Raw genomic sequence first — 24647 nt, 5'->3', positions numbered from 1 at the left:
TTGTACAAACCCGAGCACATAATTGAACCCCAAAACAGCCTAATTTAAAGCAAAGATGAGGACCAACTTCTAAGCGTGCAACTTCAGAATCAGAATTCTGTATTTGGACCATAAGGAGCAACAATAGACCTATACCACCTAATTGGAATATAGACAATATGTAACCCTTATATTACCTATTGTCTAAAGATCATGTGTAAAAACTACGTTATACCTATTTTCTTGGAAAATCGTAATCCTGTTTACTGCACAAATGTGCTATTGCTACCAGTTTCTCTAACTTTCATATAGAAAAACAAAAAAACGCATTAGGATTCATCCCATGCAAAATCATATTTCATGTGGTTTAGTTTCAGACTGCAGATACTGACAGCAGTGCCTCAATTGGAATAGTAATTGTATAACATTGTTTACAGTATGTAATTCGTGCGTAATGTCTACCCGTCTTTGGGTACCTGCAAAATACCTCTCTCTCTCTCTCTCACTCTCTCACACACACACACACACACACACACACACACACACACACACACACACACACACACACACACACACACACACACACACACACACTCGCTCTCTCTCTCTCGGACAGAAGTATGTTTCCCAAAGACTATACTATACTAGTCCATACATATTCATGCATTTGAGTTCCATACATATTTCGAAGGGGGCATGTGTTATATAGAGGGTGAAAATGCAATATTCTCTATTCCATAGGATATTTTGTTTGCAATTCAAATTTATGTGGATGAGAAACATGGTCAGAGATAAAACTCCGGTTAGGATTTTGTCCCTGGCCCGCTTTCCCAAATAATATTTTATAAAATTGGCAAGAATTACGTTAAAAGGCTACTTTACGCTGCCCTTAATTCCCACCTAAACGGTTTTGCTCCGGGAGAAGAGATCTTCTCTACGACCCCTTCAAGAAGTGGAGGGCATTATTGTTTTAATCCTCTTACCCGCAGTCATTTGAAGACAGGGGGTTTTGGAGGCTGAGATGGCGTCTTGTCTTCCCTATCCTAGCCCAAATCCTTCAAGGCCGGGTGAGATTCTAAAGGCACTAGCCTGGCATCTATTAGCAATCTCTCCAAAAGTCTTTGCACCGCGCTCTCTCCTCCAATGGCATGAGGAAAGCCGAAATGCAAATAAAACCAACGTATGAGGTTTTCCAAAACCCAAAGAGATCCATGTACATCACTAATGCCAAAGTATTCTGAGGAATATACATTTCATTTCTCACAAAACATACATTCAGAAATATTTGATTAAAAAAAACACAAAATAATGTTAGACCCTGCAACCACAATGTCTGTCACTGGTCATAGGAAACACTGACGTTACCACACTGAAGTTAAAACAGGCTCCTTTGTCAATTTATAAATCAATACAATTCATTATTATAAATTATCAAAAATATTAGAAAAGAAATATTGAATATTGTTTTATATTTTTAAAGATAATTGAACAGCGTTTAAATTCTGGAAATGTCATCCATCTCCCAATTAGGGGCTACTCAATTCACTGATCCAATATCCCTCAAAGGCAAGAAACATCGAAGTATACTTCTTTTTACGTCTTGCTTTCCAGAATTTAAAGGAGTTGACACTCTTCTTAATCCATGAATTGACTGAATGTTTATCAATTCAAACGCAAATGCGAAACAAATACATGTTGATTGCATATGGGAATCCGCAGACATTATGTTCTGAAGTTGATGATTTCGAATATAGGTATGGTCATTGGCCAAACGTCCGCTACTAATGGTGGAGAAAGAGCCTCTTTATTTGATTGACAGCTTCAAGGGCCACTAGAAAGCTAACATGACCTCACAGAGCACGCTTTAAAATCCCTCTTCAGCTCATGGCCCAGTAGATGGCAGCCTCCAATGTTTAGCGCGAGACGCACAGGATTCAGACACGCGTAAAGTAGCAGAGCACGCGTTTCACACAGAACTATATGGACTTGTAGTCGTTCGTTCCCAATCGCACGAAGAGCACGAGAAAGGTGGACATTATTAACAAGGAGCCATAGCAATAATACGAATCTTAAGAAAATCCCTTCAGAATCGGGATACACTTCCAAGCAGCACAACATCCACAGACAACTCGGCTGACTAAGCAAGAGGTAAGACCTTTTAGGACATCTCTGGGACTGGGTCCACTTGTTAACAGCATTGACAGGTTGGTTACAACAGTGTTGATACACATGTGGTGGAACAATATTTACATTATTGGTGCACACGTTAAGCGTATAATAAACCTAATGGTAATTGCACGATATGATATGATGTTTTACAAGACGTTGTCGATCAAATATCGAGCAAGCATTTACAGTATAGCGAGCACAGTAAAATTATGTTTTGGCTGCAGATGTGAAGGCAAGACTTGACATAAGTGGCCTATTTGACATTAGTAGGCCTATTCAATTGGTAAAGATTCAAGTACATTTTTGTAGAATTAAAATGAGGACATCCAAAAATGAATGGGAGATCTTGCAAAAAAAATGGTATATTAAAAAATAAATCAAATTAATATGTAGATATACAGGGTTTTGTGGAAGTACTTCAGTCATTTCCATCTGGGAATTATGACGCAAGAATTTGTTGAGCGCATGAGGATTTCATGGCCTGGTATTGTAACTTTTATAGGCATAACAGCTACATTTCATGTAATTTCCATTTCATAATTATTAACATTCAGGATATTAAAGTACATTTTCAACCCTCAGATCTATAGGTTCAGATTAAATTTAAAAAAAGGTATGTTTTATTTTATCTTTCGTTTAGCAGGGAGTCGCCATTGAGACTGGTGTCTCTTTTTAAAGGAAGCTCTGCATATACCATTTCATGGAACTATAAAATCAAAAACAATATCAAATAAGTCAAATACAAAAAACAACACAAATTGCACAGACCCAAGCCATTGTGTCCATATGAAATTGCAATTAAATTGTTTAAACTAATTGTAAATGAACGAATAGTTTGTCAGGACTAGTGGTTAAGGCTACGTTGTTAACCCGTGTTGCCTCCGCCTCCTCACGTGAAATTCGCTAATCAAACACTTTTCTCGCGGATATGAACAGTCTGGAATACAAAATATGACTCTGACACCCCAAAGGGCAGATTGTCGCTTGCGATACACCTCCGGCCGAAGGGTTTTTAGCAATAACATTTTTCCTAATTTAGTCAGATCAAAGGGTTGCAATGTACATGCCAATTTTCATAATGCTGTTTTAATAACCGAAGCTTTGAACAGTGCTGCCTGGGGCACTCAAAAACATACAGCCGGGAGAAGCGATAGGCATATGAATAGACAACAATGGCAGCTAGACAGAATAAGTAGGCTTGTGTGGTAAATATGGTCTATCAGGCCTATCATAACAGTACAAATATCAATAACAATAAAATGCATGAAAAACGTGAAAGTACAAAATAAGAATTAGTATGAGTAAGTAGCCTCGTTCTCTTTCGCTCTACTCATGCACGTGCACATGGACGCACACACACGCGCGCACGCTGTTGAACCGCACTGTATGTCCGTCGGTGTCAGCGTTGATGATAAATGGAGAGCCTCGCAGTCGAAACCTATTTGCACTTCCATTAGACGGGGAGCCAAATGGGGATCAACATGCATATTTTACCCATGGAGAAGCCATACATCTCAGCCAAAACGTTGCCCCGCGGGGCGATGGGATAAGAGACCGAGAGAGAAGGGAGGGAGGAAAGCGGGCCCATTCAACTCAAATACTTGGGGGACCAAAGTAAATGTTTAGCGAAGCACCGTCCTTCTGTCCAGGCGAATTAACCTATTCCCTCTTGCCCTGTGATCACATTCATCAGGTACTGCAGTGTAATAGGTTGGGAATAGGCACTGCGGGCGTCATTCATACACACAGCTCCCTCATGCACACACAGCTCCCTCATGCACACACAGCTCCCTCATGCACACAGCTCCCTCATTCACACACAGAACATGGACAGCAGCTTCACGGTGTTATAGGTCTGATTGTATTGCTCAGATTAGGAGTTGTTACAAAAAGTTTTATAATGCAAAAAGGGGAAAAACGGCAAATTCCTATTTATTTGGATGGAGTGTTTGATTCATTCATTTGATTTAATTGTTACTCAAACACATTTTTATTTATTTTATTTTTAAAAGTCAATGCTGAGACCAACGTCTCCTTTCCTCCAGATGAGCCCTGTTTAGCACAACAATGCACATCAAAAAACAATATACACATTAAACTACACATCCACATTCAAATACACATTAATTATAAACAAAAATACATGAAAAGCAAAACGCAATGATAAAAAACAGATACATTCTGTAGTGATGGTGCTTTGGCCTAATAGAGATCTCTATTTGAACGCAATCAAATATTGATAAAAAACAGATACATTCTGTAGTGATGGTGCTTTGGCCTAATAGAGATCTCTATTTGAACGCAATCAAATATTGATAAAAAACAGATACATTCTGTAGTGATGGTGCTTTGGCCTAATAGAGATCTCTATTTGAACGCAATCAAATATTGATAAAAAACAGATACATTCTGTAGTGATGGTGCTTTGGCCTAATAGAGATCTCTATTTGAACGCAATCAAATATTGATAAAAAACAGATACATTCTGTAGTGATGGTGCTTTGGCCTAATAGAGATCTCTATTTGAACGCAATCAAATATTGATAAAAAACAGATACATTCTGTAGTGATGGTGCTTTGGCCTAATAGAGATCTCTATTTGAACGCAATCAAATATTGATAAAAAACAGATACATTCTGTAGTGATGGTGCTTTGGCCTAATAGAGATCTCTATTTGAACGCAATCAAATATTGATAAAAAACAGATACATTCTGTAGTGATGGTGCTTTGGCCTAATAGAGATCTCTATTTGAACGCAATCAAATATTGATAAAAAACAGATACATTCTGTAGTGATGGTGCTTTGGCCTAATAGAGATCTCTATTTGAACGCAATCAAATATTGAAATAAACGTTGTAATAATACAACTGTCAAAATCATTCATAATATAATATCGATAGGCCTAACATTATAAAATAACAATAATAGAAAATAACAGTTTACCAGGCCTAGTACATTGTTGTGTAAGGTTACAACTATATCATTTAAGGTCTTACTATATCATAAATTAACATCATTAAGGGATTAAGTGACATTGAATTAAGTATTGTCAAGGGTAATGAAGTCAATGAACTTCAAGCAAAGGCTTACTTCTCAAGCATGTTAGCAATTACAGGTAATATTCAATTAAATACATCAATTGTATCCTTATCACAGACTGCATTAAGTGCAGCGTCACTAACAAAAAATTGAATTGTGTGTGGATAAATTAAATTCTTGACTGAATTTGAATTATCACAGCCTCCTTAGCCTTGGGCAAGACTTGAGGCAGTTCATTCTGTTGTATAATATTCTAATGTACAATTTAATATGTATAAATTGACTAGAATAAATATGAGTCTCAATGCGCTCTTATATCAAGCTTATCTTCTAGGTTGTGGTGATAGAATCAAGATACAGTCAGTGAGCAATTGAGCACCATGATATTTCGAAAACGACTAACTATTTGAATGACTCGAATAGGCCGACCTACATTTTCAATCAGCCGAATAACGCATGGACATATACCCTTTTTGGTTTAATTTAAATCAAAACATTCATATTATACGTATTCTTTGCCCCCAGTAACCCATAGTGAACTTCCCCAAATCAAATCGTATTTGTCACATGCGCCGAATACAACAGTAAACCTTACCGTGAAATGCCTACTTTCAAGCTCTTAACCAACAATGCAGTTAAGAAGAATAAGAGTTATGAAAATATTTACTAAATGAACTAAAGTAAAAAAATAGTAACACAATAAAATAACAATACGAGGCTAATGGCTGGAGTCTTGAGCCATTTTTAGGGCCTTCCTCTGACGCCTGTTATAGAGGTCCTGAATGGCAGGAAGCTTGGCCCCAGTGACGTACTGGGCCATACGCACTACCCTCTGTAGCGCCTTGTGGTCGGATGCCGAGCTGTTGCAATACCAGGTGGTGATGCAACCATGGTGCAGCTGTAGAACTTTTTGAGGATCTGAGGATTCTGTATCGCCCATCCTGAACTGGCCAATGAAAATAGACCTAAAGGAGCACAGACACCAGTGAAGATGAAAACATCTCAGGCCTAGCATGTCAAAATGCTATAGTGAGGCAATTTAAGACTTTAGGAACCCTCTCCCGCTCCTATCTCCTGATACCTGCCATGCATGGGAATATTGATATATATTTTATATCTGTTATAACCGCTTGAGCCTCGAAGATGTCTCTTCTTGTCAAAGACCTCGACACTAACATGTATCTAATCGTGTCCTGAAGCATTTCATTTTATCTATGAAAATCTTAAAGGGGCAAATAATAACCTACAAAAATGCAGGATGAGATATTTCGCCTCGGAGACCTACATATAACCCACTGGCCACAGACGTCAATTCAACGTATATTCCACGTTGGTTCAACATAATTTCATTGAAATGACGTGGAAACAGCGTTGATTAAACCAGCGAGCCCAGTGGGAAGGTTTTGATTCATTTGCTGTAAAGTTGTTCTGTCCAATAAAATGAAGGATATACTTTTAATTAGATTTATTATAAAACACATTTTCTAACCTTTATTTAACTAGGCAAGTCAGTTAAAAACACATTCTTATTTACAATGACGGCCTTGGAACAGTGGGTTAACTGCCTGTTCAGGGGCAGAACGACAGATTTTTACCTTGTCAGCTCGGGATTCGATCTAGCAACCTTTCGGTTATTGGCCCAACACTCTAGGCTACCTGCCACGAGAAGTGTTCGATTAGCAAATTTCACGTAAGGAGGCGGAGGCAACACGGGTTAACAACGTAGCCTAAATATAAACCAACATGGTCCAACAAATAGTAGGCCTAGTTAAAAAGAACTAAAGTGGCTACTAAAATTCATAGGCTAACCGAATGAGATAATTCAGTAGGCCTAGCCAAAGCATTGGTATTGACAGAATAGCCTATCATTACCGTTCAATATAATACATTTTCGTCATTTAGCAGACGCTCTTAATTAATCAGAGCGATTTACAGTAGTCATTTTCTTACTTGCATGTACTGGTCCCCCGTGGGAATAAACCCCACAACCCTGGCATTGCATGTGCCATGCTCTACCAACGGAGCCACACGGGACCTCTGTGATTTCAGGTTGCCATCCCGGCGTGGAACAAATCTTGTTATATCATCTCCAAAGCGTTTCATCAACGCAATGATCTATCAACGCGGTGCTTTCAAAGGGGATTTTCGCTTTTGCTGCGATCACAGGGAAAGTAAGCAAATCAATTCCTTCATAAGGCATCCGTTACGCTTTATTACGTGAACGAGTGATACTTACACCCTACCCCAATTAAAATAATTGTGTATAATTAATGGCTTGAAACAAGCGATAATTGGATATTAATGGTTAACGTTCTTGTCCAGATATTAAAATGTATTGCCCTTGAGCAATACGTCTACCTTAACGAAATGAAATGCGTCTGTATGCGATTCAAATGACCACGTCGTTGGCTATTACAAGCACCACACGACTCTGATAACTTTAACATGAACAAATTAAGTAATGGTTTGTCAAGGATTAACCAACCTTGGTTGCACAGATAAACACAAAGGTCTGCAAAACTGCAACTTTATATGAGGTGATCAAATTATGAACTGCAATATGCATAAACTGCAAGTGCACCACTGTCTACACACAACATACAAAATATACTAACTGTCAGATCATTAAACCAACAGTGAATTTAGACCGTTCATTACGCGCGTATCTAAAATGGGAACGTTTACGCATGCAACAATAGCCTATCAATCTCTCCGGACAGATAGCCAAATGGAAACATTAAAGCAAATGCTAACATGATCTATGCTTGTTTTCCAACAGGTAGTGGCCGTCATGCAGCACTATGGAGTGAACGGCTACTCTCTCCACGCGATGAACTCCCTGAGCGCAATGTACAACCTGCACCAGCAGGCCGCGCAACAGGCGCAACACGCGCCAGACTACCGACCTTCTGTACACGCGCTCACCCTCGCGGAGAGACTGGCTGGTAATTTAGTCCAACAAACACACTTTTACACACACTAGGCATCACCTTTGATGATCACTTTCTGACATATCCCCCTATAGGATAGGGTACCATCCAATTAATAAAATTTGCCGTGTTTCTTCTCTTCCAACGGCTGCACATTTCAAGACATCATTCTGGAGGCTCGCTACGGGTCCCAGCACCGCAAACAGCGCCGGAGTCGCACCGCGTTCACCGCACAGCAGCTCGAGGCACTGGAGAAGACCTTCCAGAAGACCCACTACCCCGATGTTGTGATGCGCGAGCGCCTGGCCATGTGCACGAACCTCCCCGAGGCCCGCGTGCAGGTAACTAATTAATTAACATTCTGAATGCATGGTACCTGTAGATTGAAACACAAACAATATTGGTTATTGTACCTGAATTATAATTCATGAAATATATTTACCACTGGGTAAACATTGCAAAAAAAAAATGACTTTAGTAATTTGCAATTCTTCTTGGCTTGTCTTAAAGATAAACAGTAGGCAGACCTACACCAATGTAACACACATGTACATCCACAACCATTTGGCTTAATCTCTTGCACACTGAGTATGCTTCTGACTGTCTCCCAATATGGCAACCTTTCAAACAGGTGTGGTTCAAGAACCGCCGGGCCAAATTCCGCAAGAAGCAGCGTAGCCTGCAGAAGGAACAGCTCCAGAAACAGAAGGAGGCCAACCTAGAGGGAGGTGACGAGGAGGAGGCTCCCACCACCATCACTCCAGAGAACCAGCTCCCCCCATCCTCTTCCTCCTTGGAGGTTGAGGGTCCGCCCCTTCTGTTGGTGCCGGAAATTAGCGTGGAGTTGAACGTGACCTCGGCGGAGCAGTCAGGCAGCGAGTCGGCCACAGAGGACAATGCCACCGATAAGGAGGAGCAGTCTAACCCACAGAGGGAGGAGTTAAAGAGTGAAAGGGTGATGACACCCGGCAACGTCTCTCCACCCTGCAAACGACTTAGCCCCAAACCTGGTGAAGGACAAGCTTTTATGACTGGCACTTGTACAGCTCTAATATACTGTAGTTGGGGGGGGCATAAGAAAACAGAAAGTCAATCAGAGAATTCCTTTAGGATGGTCAATAAATAGTAAACATGAAATGCTCACATTGTTGCCCAACATCAGTTCATTTGTCATACTGGCAAATGAAGAAGTGGCACAACAGCTTTGCTGGTTCTTTGTTAGTTCTACATATGTCTGCCTCCCTGCCCTCCAGTAAAACTTAGTTTAATGTTATTGACTCATGCTTTTTCCCCTTACCCAGAATCCCCTATGGTCTCCCGGTCTGTGACGCCCTCTTCCAGTGGTGTCAGCGGTGGGATCTCCCAGAGCCACTCCTACTCCTCCTCCCCGCTCAGCCTCTTCTGCCTGCAGGAGCAGTTCCGCCAGCACATGGCTGCCACCAACAACATGGCACTCTACCCTTCCTTCGACATGGGTACCACCCCAACTCTGCCCTACCTGGGCATGAATGTCAACATGTCTCCGACGCCGCTGGGCTCCCTGCCCTGCCAATCCTACTACCAGTCCCTGTCCCACCACGCAGCGCAGCAGGTGTGGAACAGTCCCCTGCTCCAGGCCTCCGGAGGGCTCCCCAGCCAAAACAGCAAGACCACCAGCATCGAGAACCTCCGGATGCGGGCCAAGCAGCATGCGGCCTCCCTGGGACTGGACACGCTGCCTAACTAAGCCCAGGATCTTAGTGCGACCTAGCTGGGAGATCGGTACTACATCCCACCCATCCCTTGTCTGTAACCTCCATAGCCCTACAGGAACCATATTCTCCAGCAGATGGTTTCGGGGCATGAGTAGCCAGAGTTTTGAAAACCAAAATGGCAAATCACCCTGGACTGAGTTCCCTCCTGCTTCTTGCTTTATCAGTTGCCTAACGTCTGGGATTGCACAGGCTATACACAGGATCTCTAAAGCAGAGCAAATACACTTCATACGTATTGACCTGTCTAGTGTTGCACTTGGTGATAAAGACTTTGCAATGTAATGTTTACAGATAAAATATGAATTTAGGCAGTTTTAAGGGAATTTGGGTCTTCAAGGGGGAAAATACATTTGTGCCAGCATTGGTGGCATTGAGAGACTATTTGTACCGTGGGGCCATTACCATTTCAATTAGATCATGTAGGTACATAGCACATTCTAAAAACGCAAGCACATACATAAATATAAACTCAAGCCATGTTCTCCTCAATATCCTAATTAGAAGTGACTAATTTACCAGTTTAATGCCCAGTATTAAATCATGTTGTACAGAGACTGGCTTGGTAATGAGAAAATAATTTCAGTGACTAAATGTGCAAAGCTTTTAATTACATTTTGCCCTGGGCAGAGGGGAGGGGAGCATATGCAATTATGAACATGCACACTATTTATGATTCCCTTATACGTAACTTGGTAACAGCATCCCTCCACAAACGGAATAGGGGGCCTTTAGGGCTGGGGGGCGGGGGTAGTCTCCAGTACTTTCTGTTGTACTCTTTAAGCACTTTAAGGAGTGGCCAATCTTTAAATTGCAGTCAATTATGCACCTGTGATTCTCTCTGTGCTGGGATCCCATCAAGTCCATCCACTCCGATAATGTAAATAATTGTAATATGTAAATTAAGAAGAAAAATAAGTCTATCTATTAATGTTTACTGATAAGGCAAATGTAAAGGTGTTCATATGTTGTTAATTGATCATAAACTGTCCAAGTTGGCAATTCCTATAGTTGTCAGAGTTGTACAATAGTATTTAAACGGCTTACGCCATTCCATTACCTTCTCTTCCCTGGACTACTGAAGCTATACTGTCTGGTAGTCTACATATGAGTTCCATTGTGGCTGTGATTGTAAAAGTTCTACTGTTTCTCTCCAGCCTGTCATACTAACTGGTCCAGTGGTAGATTTAAAATGTTGGCGAGACTAATCTGGAAACCATAGGTATTATCATTTTCTCTCTTTAAAACAATGTAAGTTTGAAAAGTGATGTTGTAAAATAAATCCTAAATAAAGCCATGCTTGGTCTTTACATACTGTAGCTTCCTTCTCTCGGTTCTTGTTCTCATATGACAAAGCCACAGCTAAGGATTTTACCACCAGTCTTCTTCCAGGTGAGGAAGCAGTGCAGTGTGGACGAAGGGAATTCACTTATAGAGGAAGAGAATGTGAGAAACGAGGGGGAAAAGGAAGGTGACTTAGAGGAAGAGAATGTGAGAAACGAGGGGGGAAAGGAAGGTGACTTAGAGGAAGAGAATGTGAGAAACGAGGGGGGAAAGGAAGGTGACTTAGAGGAAGAGAATGTGAGAAACGAGGGGGGAAAGGAAGGTGACTTAGAGGAAGAGAATGTGAGAAACGAGGGGGGAAAGGAAGGTGACTTAGAGGAAGAGTATGTGAGAAACGAGGGGGAAAAGGAAGGTGACTTAGAAGAAGAGAATGTGAGAAACTAGGGGGAAAAGGAAGGTGACTTAGAGGAAGAGAATGTGAGAAACGAGGGGGGAAAGGAAGGTGACTTAGAGGAAGAGAATGTGAGAAACGAGGGGGGAAAGGAAGGTGACTTAGAGGAAGAGAATGTGAGAAACGAGGGGGGAAAGGAAGGTGACTTAGAGGAAGACAATGTGAGAAACGAGGGGGAAAAGGAAGGTGACTTAGAGGAAGAGAATGTGAGAAACGAGGGGGGAAAGGAAGGTGACTTAGAGGAAGAGAATGTGAGAACCGAGGGGGGAAAGGAAGGTGACAGGGATAACGAGGGGGGGAAGGAAGGTGACAGGGATAACGAGAGGGAAAGACAGGCAATAATACAGTATGGTAACACTTTCACAACACGTTAGAACACAGTCATAACCTGTCATTATGGTCATAACACTGTCATGACCCATACATTTACACTTGTTGTGACATACATTGCGTTATTTTACGGCTGGTTATGACACCGACATAAGAGTGTCAAAACCCACATTTTTTCAAATGAGTTTCTTTCCCTGCCAAGAAGTTTCCTTCCGTTTGAAAGTTGTTTTAAAAAAAATCAGTTGTAATGAATTCTTGTAGAAAATAGACTTCATGACACTGTTATGACCATCATAATCATATAAGCCAGATAGGCCTATCATGTACATGCCCTTATGTCAGTAGTCAGTCAAAAAGAGGGTGTCTTGTCCTGCTCCTGAAACCTGCGCCTGCATTCATCCCAGTCATCAGCAGCAGAGCATTGGGCTAGGTGCATGTCTGACCCCAATGTGTGTGCAATTACAATAATAATTGAATATGGTAAATAAAATAAAAATATATAACATAATAATACTGTTGACACATAGGCTATGGTGTAATGGAATGTTTTGCCTTGTGTGCTAGGTTTTATGGGTTTTACACTCTTATGTAGGTGCCATAACCAGTCATAAAATAACACAATATATGTCACAACAGGTCTAAATATATGTGTCAGGAGAATGTTATGACCATATATTAACAGGTTATGACAAGTTAGGTCAGCTGTTATGACATATTATGACATGGTTATGACTGTGTCATAATGTGTTAGGACGCTGGGTGTCAAGGAAAGTGTTACCCCGAAAAAATATATATAAAACAGGAAAAGGTCAGAGAGAGAAGAAGGTAATCAGGAGAAATAAACAGCACAGGGGACATAAGCCATCCCCGATGAATAAGCAGCCTATTATCCTGAAGAATGGCGACCTGGGGCGGTGATTATGCTGCTATTATATCTTAAACAGCGTGGTTTGTCAAAATGCACAAGACCCCCCCCCCCCCCCCCCCCTCACACACACACCTTCCCCCCTCTGATAGCGTTCTAGGTTAGGATCGCTGCAATCCCCACCAACACCATGTTAACTGCCTCCTTGCTCTGCCTACTAAACTGCATGTTGATTGCCTGGCTGTGACATTGTTCAACTGCTAATTGATTTATCCTCGTTAGATATATCCTCCCTAACGGCGTAAATGCAATCTGTTATGGATAAACACTTCCTCAAATGCGGATACATGGGACAACAACCCAGATTAGCATAGTGTTAATGTGAATGTAACAACTTTCCTCAACCTTGCTGTGTGTTATTACATTGTAGGTGTCCTATTTAAAAGGGAATCCTTGCTAAAACACAGATATGCCTCTCAATATGTAAAGCTGAATTTTCTTGTTATTCCGGGTAGCAATTTTCCCCTGGGATGATTTTGAACCAGCAAACTATGACAACACTACCAAGTGGTCTTTATCCAACCCCCAAACACATCAATGTAGGGACACACAGATACACACACCAGTGCCTGAGGGCCCAACGGGGACTGATGTAGCGTAGATTGTAATGCCGCCGGGTCAAGCGTGTTGAGCCTTGATGCAGGATAAGGTGCTCTTCTCTAATATCCTACCTCCCAATCCCCAAAAATCCCCCGACATCCATCGAGCTGGAATAAGCCTCTATTCCTGTATACCTCACCAGATCATTTAGTTGAGATAAATCAGTAAGAACATGACCCTTATCTAGCCAAATACTGCTTCACTAGGTAAAGATGTGAATCTGGAACCCGAAAGGAGGGTCAAATCCCAAAAGATAAACCTGACAATGTGGGCATACTGAAGTGTAGATGCAGCTGAACTTGCAGATTGCTGAACTCTCAGGACAAGAGATGTCCAAAACGTTGTGAGGAAAGATGCACCCTGATATTTTAATTAGTCTGGAGCCCTCCTGCACAAATATCACAGTGTACCATTCAATCAAGGTTTTTTCTCTCCCGCCTCCATGGTAAAAGGTTTTAACCCAGCCAAGAATGAAAAGCGCCACCGTAAGAAACCCGGCCCATTGAGGTGTGACAGGCTCTGCCAGAATATGATTTGAATCCTGTTTCCAACATTCTTTTAGCCCACTGGCATCGCAATTTCGCCACATATTCTCCGAGCTGTCAACCCAGGGAAATCCCTCTAATAGCACATTTCCCAGATACACATTAAAATGCTCCTGGAAACCACCGGGAGCTTAGTGACACACACACACACTTCTGATGTTCAACAGGCTTTTAAACATTGAAGCATTGAAAGTTTGAAGACTACCAATCCTTTTAAAAATTTATTTAACTAGGCAAGTCAGTTAAGAACAAATTCTTATTTTCCATGACGGTTAACTGCCTGTTCAGGGGCAGAACGACAGATTTGTACCTTGTCAGCTCGGGGATTTGAACTTGCAACCTTTCGGTTACTAGTCCAACGCTCTAATCACTAGGCTACCCTGCCGCCCATTGTACTATTTCAAATTGTATGCAAGACCATGCTCCGAATAAATGTATTGTCATTCTACATTTTTGTTGAAAATAAGAAACAGTTCTGGATAAAAAGAAAGGAAAAGGAGACAGAGGACAAAGGGGAGGAGTGATGGCCACAAGAGGACAAAGGGGAGGAGTGATGGTCACAAGAGGCCAAAATGGGAGGAGTGATGGCCAGAAGAGGACAAAAGGAGAGGAGTGATGGCCAGAAGAGGACAAAGGGGAGGAGTGATGGCCACAAGAGGACAAAGGGGAGGAGTGATGGCCACAAGAGGACAAAGGGGAGGAGTGATGGCCACAAGAGGACAAAGGGGAGGAGTGATGGCCACAAGAGGACAAAGGAGAGGAGTGATGGCCACAAGAGGACAAAAGGGAGGAGTGATGGCCACAAGAGGACAAAGGGGAGGAGTGATGGCCACAAGAGGACAAAGGGGAGGAGTGATGGCCACAAGAGGACAAAGGGGAGGAGTGATGGCCACAAGAGGACAAAGGGGAGGAGTGATGGCCACAAGAGGACAAAGGAGAGGAGTGATGGCCAGAAGAGGACAAAAGGGAGGAGTGATGGCCACAAGAGGACAAAGGGGAGGAGTGATGGCCACAAGAGGACAAAGGGGAGGAGTGATGGCCACAAGAGGACAAAGGGGAGGAGTGATGGCCACAAGAGGACAAAGGAGAGGAGTGATGGCCAGAAGAGGACAAAAGGGAGGAGTGATGGCCACAAGAGGACAAAGGGGAGGAGTGATGGCCAGAAGAGGACAAAGGGGAGGAGTGATGGCCACAAGAGGACAAAGGGGAGGAGTGATGGCCACAAGACGACAAAGGAGAGGAGTGATGGCCACAAGAGGACAAAGGGGAGGAGTGATGGCCACAAGAGGACAAAGGAGAGGAGTGATGGCCACAAGAGGACAACAGGTAGTTGACACTCTTCTTTAGTTCCACTTCATCTCCCATTCTATTGTTGGCCATTTAAAATACTCAGCCTGCCATCTCCTCAAGGATAATCCTCTTAGAGGAAGAAAAGAAAACAGCAATGTGAGTTGGGAGCAGTGCATTGCCAGTCCCTGGCCTGGTTGAGACACTGTGCAACGCACGAATAGTTACACATCACACTATTCCATACTATGTTGGGATGATTTTCCATCCCGAGTTTGTTTACTATTGTTTATGTAAAGTCAGTTGAAGACCAACAAGTACAGAGCAGTGTTAGGAAGCCTCACCAGCCCATCCCAAGTTTTGTCAAAGTAAGACCATTTACTGTAGCCTATGTCAAGTCAGTTGATACCTAATAAAGTTTTCAAAGCGACTGAAATAGTGTAGCGCTGATCGGGAGGCCATGCTGTGTCGTGTTTGAGCCCTGTGGCGGGTTGGTTGCCTGCTGGGCCCACTCTTCACAGTGTATCTGGGACAAAGACCCCCGCTGTTGAGATCCTCTCACTCACAGCGGACTGGGCCAGCCGTCTGATCCTCGCCTGTGGGCCTTAATACCCAGCAGAAGTTCCTATATGAACACATAGGCCTTGGGGGCAGGATCACATATCTGTCATAACCTTTAAAGGGGGGTTGCCTATTGTCCTGACATCCCTTCTGATGGTTGTGTAAACTAAAAGGGAGTAAACATAGCTGTGTATGCAGTCACCAACACAGTAGGCCTATGTCATGTCTCAAAGGTTTCTGCTCGTTCAACCCAAACTGTTATTACGTCGTATGCTGATATCACATCACAACATAAATGTACCATCTCGTAGGGACACACAAAAGTCCCACTACACTCATTCACTTATCTTGGCTTACTCTCAATCTCCCTCTTCTGCTCGCTCCCTCCATCCCTGTCTCCTTCCCTCCCTCTCCTAAACAGACCAGACACACACATCCTTTTGATATAATTCCCCTCTCCCATACCTAGGCCTACAGCAAAGGAATACCATTGGCTAATTCAATAAGGAACAACCTAATACAAAGAGAAGAGAGGAGTAAGTCATTCCTAATAGTCTCTGGTCTCCTGAGCGTTAAAACATGTAAATGTATGTAAAACCATAGGAAACATATTTACAATACCTTTAGGTAATCAGAGGATGCGGCCGCGGCATCCTGGGCCCGCCGACTGATGCAGTCAATACAGAAATAGTTTTAGTTAATGTGTCATTAATTCCCTTTGCATTCGCCGATACATCCTCTGTTACCGCGGTAATACAGTAATCACTCACAATCACACAGTGAAAATATCTGCACTCATCTGTGGAATAAAAATACCATACCATTTTAGCATCTCTCTTTCATCCTTAATGTTCATCTGGGAGACGCCGGGCAAACAGCCTCTCTTCTCCCTTGGTGGTGACAGGGGCGCCCGCTTAATGGCAGCGGGATGTCGATGACACTCGGCGGCACCGCTCGTTAGCCGTGTCCACACCGCTTTCATGCTACATTGCCCAGTTGGTGCAACAACAGAGAGGGTCATCAGCGGTGTGATGGGAGGAGAGGTACTATACTATACTCACGTTAGATCTGAGAAACAAATACGTTGTAGGCTGCCTTTAAGTGACATTAAATAGTACATTGAGAAAATGCAACCGTTGTAACAACCGTTGTAAACTGCCATACATTTTAGCAGACACTCTTACCCAGAGTTACAGTTAGACCATGCATACTGTAGAAAACATTAAAAGATACAGTCCCTTCAGAAAGTATTCTCATATTGTTGTTACAAATTGATTTGTCAAAAAGCATTTTTACATAAAATTAAAATACTAATGTCAAAGAAACACAAACAAATATATCTTAATTAGATAAGAAACAATTAGATTTAACCCCCAGACAATACATGTTAGAATCACCTTTGGCAGCGATTACAGCTGTTTGTCTTTCTGGTCTTTATGAGAGAATTGCATTTCTGGGTTGTACAATATTTGCCCATGACCCTTTTTTAAACTCTTCAAGCTCTGTCAAGTTGATTGTTGATCATTGCTAGACAGCCATTTTCACGTCTTGCCATAGATTTTCAAGACGATTTAAGTCGAAATTCAGGCTGTAACACAACGAAATGTGGAAATGTCAAGGAGTGTGAATACTTTCTGAAGGCACTGTACATAAATACAATCATAAACATATTTAGAAATGAGGAAAAAAACACAGAAGATATTGTAAATTGAATTTCTTTTAAAGATAACATGAATAATAATAACTCCTAACACTTACAGGAGGAGTTCTATCTGCAGCAGAGGCAGCCTCCCCTTCGTCCTGACCATCTTGAAGATGTTGTTCTCCACCAGCTTCACCTGGAATGCTTTTCCTACAGCCTTGAAGGAGTTCCCACATATGCTGAGCAATTGTTGGCTGCTTTTCATTCACTCTGTGGTCCAACTCATCCCAAACCATCTCAACTGAGTTGAGTACGGGTGATTGTGGAGGCCAGGTCATCTGATGCAGCACTCCATCACTTTCCTTCTTGTTCAAATAGCAGCTTACACAGCCTGGATGTGTGTTGGGTCATTGTCCTGTTGAAAAACAAATGATAGTCTGATAAGGGAATTATATGCTTAAAGGTAATGATTAAAGAATTCCACCCTGAAACATAACTATTAGTGATTATTAGTTTATGTAGCATGTATAATGAATTACTAAAGTACTAAACGTAAGTCCAATAAGGTTTGGTAGAGACATGTGAGGGAGAGAAATGTGTGTGTGTGTGTGTGTCTGAGAAAATACAGAGAACAATTCAATTGTGTTTGACCCGACCTGGCTAGAACTCTGAGAAACTTATGATAGGACAGGGAGTCCTTTCAAGGTTCCTCTAATCTCGGGGGAATGGAACTGTCGGCTTGGTAGTGATAAACAGTGGTGAGAACTATGGGGAAAGATACAACTCATCTACTGTTTGTGTGTATGTATGTGCATAGAATATCTACTGTTTGTGTGAAGGTATGTGTGTAAATAGGGAGTGAGTTATAAAATGGATGTCTTTGTATTATGGACTTCAGAGCGCTCTCATGAATAAACTGCACAAACCTTTTGCATAAGCTGAGTCTTTGCCTAATTATTATTAAACCCAGGGTATTACAAACCTCGGGGATTGGTCAAAGCTTATTGATTGTTAGTTATTATTATTAGGATTGAAAATTCTCGTGACATAGTCCCACTAAGCGCAAAGCTGATGGGATGGCTTATCGCTGCAGAATGCTGTGGTAGCCATGATGGTTAAGTGTGCCTTGAAAAAAAGTGGGTTAAACATTATGTAAACATTGTGACCAGTGTTCAATGACTATGTATATAGTGCAAAGCAGCCTAAAGTGCAGGGTAGAGTACCGGGTGGTAACCGGCTAGTGACTTAGGTTCAGGGCAGGGTACTGGGCGGAGGCCGGCTAGTGGTAACAGTCTGATGGCTTGGAGATAGAAGCTGTTTCTTAGTCTGTCCAAGCTTTGATGCACTTCTACTGTCTCCTACTTCTAGATCAAGAATGGGCAACTTGATGGGGGTGGGGGCACAAAAAAACGGATGTCATCATGACGCAGTGCTTTGTGGTTCTGCCTACCCACAAGCCACTGCGGAAATTTGACCATGCTCACTACAGGTTTAGATAGCTGACCACTAGACTAACTTACCAATCTACAAAAGGTGCCATTTATAAATGTGGTTGTGCTTCAGCAGTCAATTAGCCAAATTTTGCAAAATTATATTATTCTAACAGTAAATTGCGATGCCAACTGAGTTCCACACAAAATAAAACATTTCCAGTTGCCCATCTCAGTTCTAGACGGTAGAAGGGTGAACAGGCCATGGCTATGTTGGCTTTAGGTCCTTGATGATCTTCTTGTCTTTCCTGCAACACTGTGTGCTGCATATGTCCTGGAGGGCAGGCAGTGTGCCCTTAATGAGGTGTTGTGCTGAATGTACCATGCTCTGGAGAGCCCTGTGGTTGCAGCCTGAGGTTGAAGAGTCACTCTTGCGGCTTCTCCACACTGTTTGAAGGGACCATTTCAGTTCATCAATGATGTGCACGCCGAGGAACTTGTAGCTTTTGACCCCCGTTGATGTAAATGGGGGCGTGCTCTCTCTGCCGTCTCCTGTTGTCCACAATCAGCTCCTTCGTTTTGTTGACGTTGAGGGAGAGGCTGTTTTCCTGGCACCACTTCGCCAGGTAGGGGCACTGCCAGGGATTTTGGGCCCAATGAAAAGATATCACATTGGGCCCCACCACCACAGGCCACACCAACCCTGCACAATTGCTGTAACCACACACCTCCAGAACCCAATCGACCCATTCAAAGCTTTAAATAACTCTACCTTTGTAGGCTTGCAACTCTCTTGTAGTCCAATATCTACTGTACGATATTTACTGACAGTGAGCTGTGAAAATATAACACTGTGCAGACATGCATGCAACATTCTGCACACAGTGGAATTCACTATTTGATGCAGGACTGATACCCTCTATAAGAAATGTGCTAAAGGACATCTTTTACAGTAAAATGTCATTTTAATGGTAAAATTCTTGAATGGAAAATTCTCTTAACATGAATGAATAACTTAAATATACATTAACCTCTTCAATTAAAATAAATATACATTAACCTCTTCAGTTAAAATAAATATACATTAACCTCTTCAGTTAAAATAAATATACATCAACCTCTTCAATTAAAATAAATATACATTAACCTCTTCGGTTAAAATAAATGAACATGATCATCTATAGAATGATATAACAAACAAAATAATAAAATCAGCAGCAGATTTTTGAACTAAGTACACATACAAACTAGAAAATAAGCAGCTGTAAAAATGGAAATGGAAAGGCCTGATGGTGGCGCTAGAGGAAAGGTCAAGAGGTCACCAAATCAATAGGTTTCTTCCACTTGGGGTCTTGATTGGGCACAACAAATTTTACGGCAATCCAGCCATTACTTTGAGATTTATCTTGTTCTCAGTCTTGTTCTCAGTCTTGTTCTCAGCCTGTGGGCATCATGTGTGTAGTGATCCAATATCCACAGCCATGCCATTAAACAGTTATCACTGGCCCTTGCTCAGCCTTACTCACCAAGAGCCCAGCGCCGAGCCTTCTTGCTAGCAAAGTCACTGATCAAGTCTTTGAAGTCCAGCTTTCTAGCTAACTGACTTTCAATGGGACAGCATGGCAAGACTGCAAAGCCTGTCCTGGGACATAGTGGACCTCAAATAGTTTAGTAGTTTTATCTTACTGAAAGCTCTCGCCACCAGCAACAGTCACAGGCAGTGTGGAAAATATACGTAAAGCAATGCACACTTCTCCAACAATGCTTTGCAGCTGCATTTTACAAATTGCATTCAGGAGACCAAGAGGGGACAAGTTAGGGGGGAAAGTGGCAGAATATACAGCGTTCAGGTGTCTTCATTTTGAAACTCTGGAATACTTCATGATCAGTGATTGGCACATAGAAGGGACTTTATCCTCACTAATCTGCCCGACTTTCAGAACAGTACAAAATCATTCTACAATTTTTTGCAGTGGTGTGGAACCTAGTGTCCAAGTCACTTATGATGTTGTCTATAGCAGTAAAAAGCACTGTGTTCCAAAACACCGTTGCTGCCCTGTCCTGAGCTGTCTCCTCTTGAGGTCTCATCATGGAATCAGAGGCTCTCTGGATGTTTAAATGTCGTTCCACTTCATGATTGTGTCCCACTTGTTGTTGATTCTTCACAAAAAAATACAGTTTTATATCTTTATGTTTGAAGCCTGAAATGTGGCAAAAGGTCGCAAAGTTCAAGGGGGCCAAATACTTTCGCAAGGCACTGTATCTATTTTAGATCCTACATGGGTGTTGGGGGGAGAGACTAGGAACCAATTTGGAACTATTGTAATTCGAGATATATATTTCTGAATGATCCACAATGCAACACAAGCCCTGAGTGCACCTTCTGCTCAGGTGTTGCAAATCAATCATAACTAGGGAGTCAAATTTTTTCACAAAGATCAAACTTTGTGCTTTGGCAAGTTCACCCTTCCTTTGTAATGTTTGTCTTTTTATTACTCTTTTATGTGCAAAAAAAGTGATTACCGTGGCAAACAATTTTCCGCCTGTGACACGAGTTCAGTATAGGGCCATTTCCATGGTAACGGAATTATGCTGACTTTTTCACTTTAAAATATATACCCAGTGCACAAAGATGACCTTTAACAATTTCCACAGAATTTGACTAAATATTTACAGGAATAACTCTACATATACAAGGTTTGTTAACAGAATACAATGAGGAAGATAACCATGGCATCCTCTTGTAACTAGCTAGCAAGAGCCAATTTATGCTCGATCTGAAAATGTGGTCGGAGGCGCCGCCGTATGGATGGTGACGCAATTGTGAGGCCTAATAGAGCTAAGTACCACATCAATGTGCACCTCTCAAATGTTGTAACAATGCGGAGGGCTCCGTATAGCGCCGCATTGACATGATTGGTTGACGGTAGATGAGGACAGGAGATCCTGTATAAACACAAACTAATTTTCTCACAGTGGCATGTCTTCACGGATGCCAATGGAAGCCAGGCCTCCCCCAAAAAACGAGCAAGAAAAATGTCCATAACATTTTTTACCTATTAATTTTTTAAAAATGTTGTCTCTGTGTTTCATAATTTTCCTTCAATTCGCAAGAGGCTGAATGTATCGCTCAGGAGAAAGAATCAAAGCGAGCAAAACGACGTGTAGGTCATCCATCTGATGCTGTCTGGTCCAAACGAGTATGACATTGTTGCCGCCCGTAGCATTGAAGCAAGCATAGAAGTAGTTTAGCTCGTCTGGTAGGCTTGTGTCACTGGGCAGCTCTCGGCTGTGCTTCCCTTGTAGTCTGTAATGGTTTGCAAGCCCTGCTACATCCGACGAGCATCGGAGCCAGTGTTGTACGATTCAATCTTAGCCCTGTATTGACACTTTGCCTGTTTGATGGTTCGTAGGAGGGCATAGCAGGATTTCTTATAAGCTCCGGTCCTTGAAAGCGGCATCTCTAGCCTTTAGCTCAGTGCGGATGCTGCCTATAATCCATGGCTTCTGGTTGGCGTATGTACGTATGGTCACTGTGGGGACGATGTCATCGATGCACTTATTGATGAAGCCAATGACAGATGTGGTGTACTCCTCAATGCCATTAGAGGAATCCCGGAACACATTCCAATCTGTGCTGCAAAACAGTCCTGTAGTTTAGCATCTGCTTTATCTGACAACTTTTTTATTGATCTAGTCACTGGTGCTTCCTGCTTTAATTCTTACTTGTAAGCAGGAATCAGGATAGAATTATGGTCAGATTTGCCAAATGGAGGGTGAGGGAGAGCTTTGTAAGCTTCTGACTGTGGTGGTATGTAAACAGCTACAAAGAATAAAGATGAAAACTCTCTCGGTAGGTAGTGTGGTCTACAGCTTATCACAAGAAACTCTACCTCAGGTGAGCAATAGCTCGAGACTTCCTTAGATATCGTGCACCAGCTGTTGTTCACAAAAATACAGACCACCGCCCCTCGTCTTACAAGACGCCCCTGTTCTATCCTGCCTGTACATCGTATAACCAGCCAGCTGTATGTTGATATTGTCGTCGTTCAGCCACGACTCCGTGAAGCATAAGATGTTACAGTTTTTAATGTCTCGTTGGTCGTTTAATCTTTTGCGTAACTCATCAATTTTATTGTCCAAAGATTGCACATTTGCAAGCAGAATGGAGAGAAGTGGGGGTTTATTCGATCGCCTGCGAATTCTCAGAAGGCAGCCGGACCTTCGGCCCCTTTCTTCGCCTCCTCTTCACGCAGATCACAGGGATCGGGGCCTGTTCCCGAGGAAGCAGCGTATCTTTCTCGTCGGGCTCGTCAGAGTCATGAAAAGAAAAGGAGGATTCTGCTAGTCTGTGGTGAGTAATCGCAGTCCTGATGTCTAGACACATAGGTTGCAATATGGTTTCCCCAATGATTTTACCCACACACTGCTGTTTCCTCGACAACTAATCTGGACTGCTCTGCCCGGACTTCTGCAGAAGCCATATCAACTTAAATGCCACATGGCCAATGCAGATGTCGGAATGGCAATGCAGCCAAATAATGCAGATCCTTTAATGTTAAGTTTAAAGCCAATTTATGCTTGATCTAAGAGTTGTGTGACGCAAATGTGGAGTCTCTGGAGGCATGCAGAGGTCAAATGGAGCTCCATTCCGCATCGCTGTGCGCCTCTGAAATTCTGTAGCAATGCGGAGGGATCCATAAACTGTAGCTCTATATAGCTCCTCATTGACATGATTGGCTGAGAGAAGGCGGCGATGGGAGGTCCCGAATATTAACAAACTCACTTCCTTGACAACAGCTCTGCACTGCTCCGCGAAGCATGAATGCCATGATTTTGCAGAGGCTGCACAGCCAATGCAGACGGCGGCTTGACCATGTAGTGCCTTTTAGATAGTGAGCACTAGATCTGCACCGCGTGTGCAACATCCCAAACTGTCCATAAACAGAAAATGGTGGTGGATTTTTTTATTTTATTAAGACAGTACAGATGTTCACTTTTTTTGTGTTTTCGGTGGCTCGCCATTAAAATATAGTTAAGGAAGGGAATTATGCCTTTTCAACCTGAATGGAGGATGGTTTAGGGCGGCGCATAATTGTCCCAGCGTCTTCCGGGTTTGGCCATCATTGTAAATAAGAATTATCTTAACTGACTTGTCTAGTTAAATAAAGGTCAAAAAAATGTATGGTTTATGTCCAAGCCGGTCCCTAGTGTATTACAGAGAATGCACATAAATCCTAGACGATAGTGCAGATCCAGGACCCATACCCTAGGCTAATTTAGAGACTAACTTGGTAACATCCTTTTGCCAGTAAATAAGCAGTTCTCACTCTGTTGACTCCATCACCGGTGATGATTAAAATATGAAGGTATACAATTGTGCGCGAAAAAAATACCCTCCTCACACAAAGTGAACGGGTGCTAGATTTTTTTTTCGCGAACTTGTTTTGTGGATTTTTTGTTGTTGCTTAAACCAGTATACACGTTATACGTACAATTTTGCTTTCACGCGATTCCGTTAGACACCGTAGATCTTCAATTTTTATAAACCATATTCTCGTGTCCATGGACGCTGCCATGTTGGTGTACGACACTGTTTCCAACCCGTCTTGCCATCGGGCAAAATATATCAGAACATTGGTTCCCCCAGCGCATGGAGATGGTTGGAGGGCTGCCATCTAGTGAACGAAAAGAAACATTCTTCCGGCGAACTTTCTAGCT

The 24647-nt window shown here is 42.3% G+C and overlaps 2 protein-coding genes across 3 annotated transcripts; one reads left to right on the top strand and one right to left on the bottom strand.

The window, feature by feature from the left end:
- The first annotated feature begins 1892 nt into the window (after positions 1 to 1892).
- Positions 1893 to 11189, top strand: LOC109871704 (diencephalon/mesencephalon homeobox protein 1-A-like). Its single transcript, XM_020462671.2, has 5 exons — positions 1893 to 2127; positions 7970 to 8135; positions 8283 to 8461; positions 8752 to 9130; positions 9422 to 11189. Exons 2-5 carry the CDS (start codon positions 7982 to 7984, stop codon positions 9844 to 9846), a joined length of 1137 nt encoding a protein of 378 aa, XP_020318260.1. The 5' UTR covers positions 1893 to 2127; positions 7970 to 7981; the 3' UTR covers positions 9847 to 11189.
- On the bottom strand, positions 4134 to 24605 carry LOC116357818 (histidine-rich glycoprotein-like). Of its 2 annotated transcripts, XM_031807167.1 has the most exons (4): positions 24422 to 24605; positions 17613 to 17911; positions 16676 to 16837; positions 4134 to 6155 (listed from the first exon to the last, which is right to left on the bottom strand). In XM_031807167.1, exons 2-4 carry the CDS (start codon positions 17759 to 17761, stop codon positions 5909 to 5911), a joined length of 558 nt encoding a protein of 185 aa, XP_031663027.1. In that variant the 5' UTR covers positions 17762 to 17911; positions 24422 to 24605; the 3' UTR covers positions 4134 to 5908. The 2 variants fall into 2 exon arrangements, with proteins under 2 accessions (XP_031663027.1, XP_031663026.1); XM_031807166.1 differs by lacking the exons at positions 4134 to 6155; positions 24422 to 24605 and having other exon boundaries at positions 14305 to 16837; positions 17613 to 17777.
- Positions 24606 to 24647: the final 42 nt, after the last annotated feature.

This window comes from Oncorhynchus kisutch, linkage group LG27 (genome assembly GCF_002021735.2).
Source record: "Oncorhynchus kisutch isolate 150728-3 linkage group LG27, Okis_V2, whole genome shotgun sequence".
In the NCBI taxonomy this organism is placed as follows: domain Eukaryota; kingdom Metazoa; phylum Chordata; class Actinopteri; order Salmoniformes; family Salmonidae; genus Oncorhynchus; species Oncorhynchus kisutch.
Note: the sequence above shows the minus strand (reverse complement) of the source record. Positions and strands in the feature narration are given on the sequence as shown.

Excerpts from the sequence above, each read along its gene's own strand:
- LOC116357818 (XM_031807166.1), bottom strand. The coding sequence starts at position 15,386 with ATGGCCAACAATAGAATGGGAGATGAAGTGGAACTAAAGAAGAGTGTC.
- LOC109871704 (XM_020462671.2), top strand. The coding sequence starts at position 7,982 with ATGCAGCACTATGGAGTGAACGGCTACTCTCTCCACGCGATGAACTCC. Across the intron at positions 8,136-8,282 it reads CCTCGCGGAGAGACTGGCTG|ACATCATTCTGGAGGCTCGC; the intron begins GTAATTTAGTCC and ends GCACATTTCAAG. Across the intron at positions 8,462-8,751 it reads TCCCCGAGGCCCGCGTGCAG|GTGTGGTTCAAGAACCGCCG; the intron begins GTAACTAATTAA and ends CCTTTCAAACAG.